A 2,780-nucleotide genomic window follows, 5' to 3' on the forward strand; every position below is an offset into this window, starting at 1 on the left:
GCCAAGACCAAAGAGCTGTCAAAGGACACCAGAAACAAAATTGTAGACCTGCACTAGGCTGGGAAGACTGAATCTGCAATAGGTAAGCAGCTTGGTGTGAAGAAATCAACTGTGGGAGCAATTATTAGAAAATAGAAGACACACAAGACCACTGATAATCTCCCTCGATCTGGGGCTCCACGCAAGATCTCACCCCGTGGGGTCAAAATGATCACGCAAGAACGGTGATCCCAGAACCACACGGGGCGAGATAGTCAATGACCTGCAGAGAGCTGGGACCAAAGTAACAAAGGCTACCATCAGTAACACACTACGCCGCCAGGGACTCAAATCCTGCAGTGCCAGACGTGTCCCCCTGCTTAAGCCAGTACATGTCCAGGCCCGTCTGAAGTTTGCTAGAGAGCATTTAGATGATCCAGAAGAGGATTGGGAGAATGTCATATGGTCAGATGAAACCAAAATATAACTTTTTGATAAAAACTCAACTAGACGTGTTTGGAGGAGAAAGAATGCTGAGTTGCATCCAAAGAACACCATACCTACTGTGAAACATGGGGGTGGAAACATCATGCTTTGGGGCTGTTTTTCTGCAAAGGGACCAGGACCACTAATGTAAAGGAAAGAATGAATGGGGCCATGTATCGTGAGATTTTGAGTTACAACCTCCTTCCATCAGCAAGGGCATTGAAGATGAAACGTGGCTGGGTCTTTCAGCATGACAATGATCCCAAACACACCGCCCGGGCAACGAAGGAGTGGCTTCGTAAGAAGCATTTCAAGGTCCTGGAGTGGCCTAGCCAGTCTCCAGATCTCAACCCCATAGAAAATCTTTGGAGGGAGTTGAAAGTCTGTGTTGCCCAACGTTTGACCTCTGTCATTGCCAACAAAGGGTATATAACAAAGTATTGAGATTAACTTTTGTTATTGACCAAATACTTTTTTTCCACCATAATTTGCAAATAAATTCTTAAAAAATCAGACAATGTGATTTTCTGGATTTTTTTCCTTCTCCTTTTGTCTCTCATAGTTGAGGTATACCTAGGATGAAAATTACAGGCCTCTCTCATCTTTTTAAGTGGGAGAACTTGCACAATTGGTGGCTGACTAAATACTTTTTTGCCCCACTGTATTTTGGCTACAGTTAGCATTTTACCTGTAAAAATGTGGACTTAAATGGAAGTTAACTTCGAGCAAACGTGAAATAATTTATGTAATTTCCTCAACAGGAGATAAAAAAAATAAAAATGCACCAAACAAATCCCAGAAGTAAGACTTATTAAGAAAAGATTTGGCTCTGCATGTAACCTTAAAAAATATACATATTTTAACTGCGATAGGAGGCCAACAAGAATACAGATCCATCATTTATTTGCCAGACATTAAAAACAGACATACAAATATTTAATATCACTTAGTTTAGTATATTTGATTAAGTGTGTTTGTTTTAAAAATGTTAAATCATAGTCCATAAAGTTTTAAAAAGTACATCATGTTCCTAGATCACTCGTCTGCTTGCTGTTTGCGGTCAGAGCGACAGGTTGACGTCGTTCTTCTGCTTGGCGCCGCTCAGGCTGTGTATCATGGCGATCATGGAGGAGTGTTTGTTCAACTCGTCCTCCTTCTGCTTCAGCTTCGTCGCCAAAGTGCTCTTCTGCATCTCCAGAGACGACGCCTGAGAGACAGGGAAGGTTCAGAGAAGACGAGCGTCAAATCTCTACATCTCCACATTTGAGTCTGACGTGGTGAATATCTCTTTCTAACAGCTGTATCAAAATCACCTTGATGCTGGCGTCCTTCCTGGCCTGCTCCGTCTTGTTCAGCTCTTTCCTCAAAACGTCCACCGTCTCCTCCAGATCTCTCCTCTCTTGATCCTTCTCCTTCATCTTCTCCTCCTCGGCCCGCAGTGCACCTCGCAGACCTGACAGGAACCGACATTCAGCGTTAGAGATGAATGCTGGGAGTTGAGATCCCACGTTTACCGGGCTTTCCTCAAATCTGCTCTGGTGACATAGTAATAACACCTGGAGGAGGATCTGTGTGCTTTTCTATTTGCCTGTACTGACACAAAGTTGTTTTCTGCAAACATCATTAATAAAAAAACCTCACTGTAAAAGATATAGTCTAAACCAGGGCTATTCAATTAGTTTGGAATGGGGGGCCGGTTGATGAAAATGATCCAAAGCAAGGGGCCGGGAAAAAGATGGCTTGAAATATGAGCAATCATATTAAGAGCTTCAGATACAGTAAATACTACAACAGCATAGTGGAGTGCATATATTGTGTTTAATTAAATCAAACAACATAGCCCCAAGGCCTTTATAGATCGAAACGGCAAGTTCAGAACTCAGTAGGCCTACATGTGAAGCTAATTTAACCATCAACATCATTTCATTTGATTTAGGTGAAATGATCTAATCATTGACGCAGAGATGCAATCAATGACAGGAGTTGTCACTACAGAAGCTAGTAGGTGGGTTCGAAACCTGAGCTCGCCAAAGTTTTCAGGTATTGTCTTCCCCTATATCTCTCAATGTAACACCCTCTCTGGAATAAAGGCACTCTGGCCCACTAAAAAAAAAAAAAAATGTTGATTACTTTTAACATTATACTCAAAGGGCCAGTAAATATCACCCCGGGGCCGGATTTGGCCCGCAGGCCGCACATTGAATAGCCCTAGTCTAAACCTTAAAAACCTACATTTTATGCTAACTTGATTAGATCAACAGAAGCCCTATTTTTTCACATTTATTTATAAACAAATCTAACCAGTAGATTAGAAT

General features: G+C 41.9%; 1 protein-coding gene across 1 annotated transcript; it reads right to left on the reverse strand.

Annotated features, from left to right (window-relative positions):
* Positions 1 to 1,346: 1,346 nt before the first annotated feature.
* On the reverse strand, positions 1,347 to 1,954 carry LOC104943892 (protein CIP2A homolog; the record flags this gene model as incomplete). The annotated part of the gene is made up of 2 exons (XM_010769359.1): positions 1,347 to 1,672; positions 1,779 to 1,954. Coding segments are annotated over 2 exons (323 nt in total), but the record flags the coding sequence as incomplete, so codon positions are not given.
* Positions 1,955 to 2,780: the final 826 nt, after the last annotated feature.

Source organism: Notothenia coriiceps, unplaced genomic scaffold, assembly GCF_000735185.1.
Source record: "Notothenia coriiceps isolate Sejong01 unplaced genomic scaffold, NC01 NC01_scaffold00007067, whole genome shotgun sequence".
Lineage (NCBI taxonomy): Eukaryota > Metazoa > Chordata > Actinopteri > Perciformes > Nototheniidae > Notothenia > Notothenia coriiceps.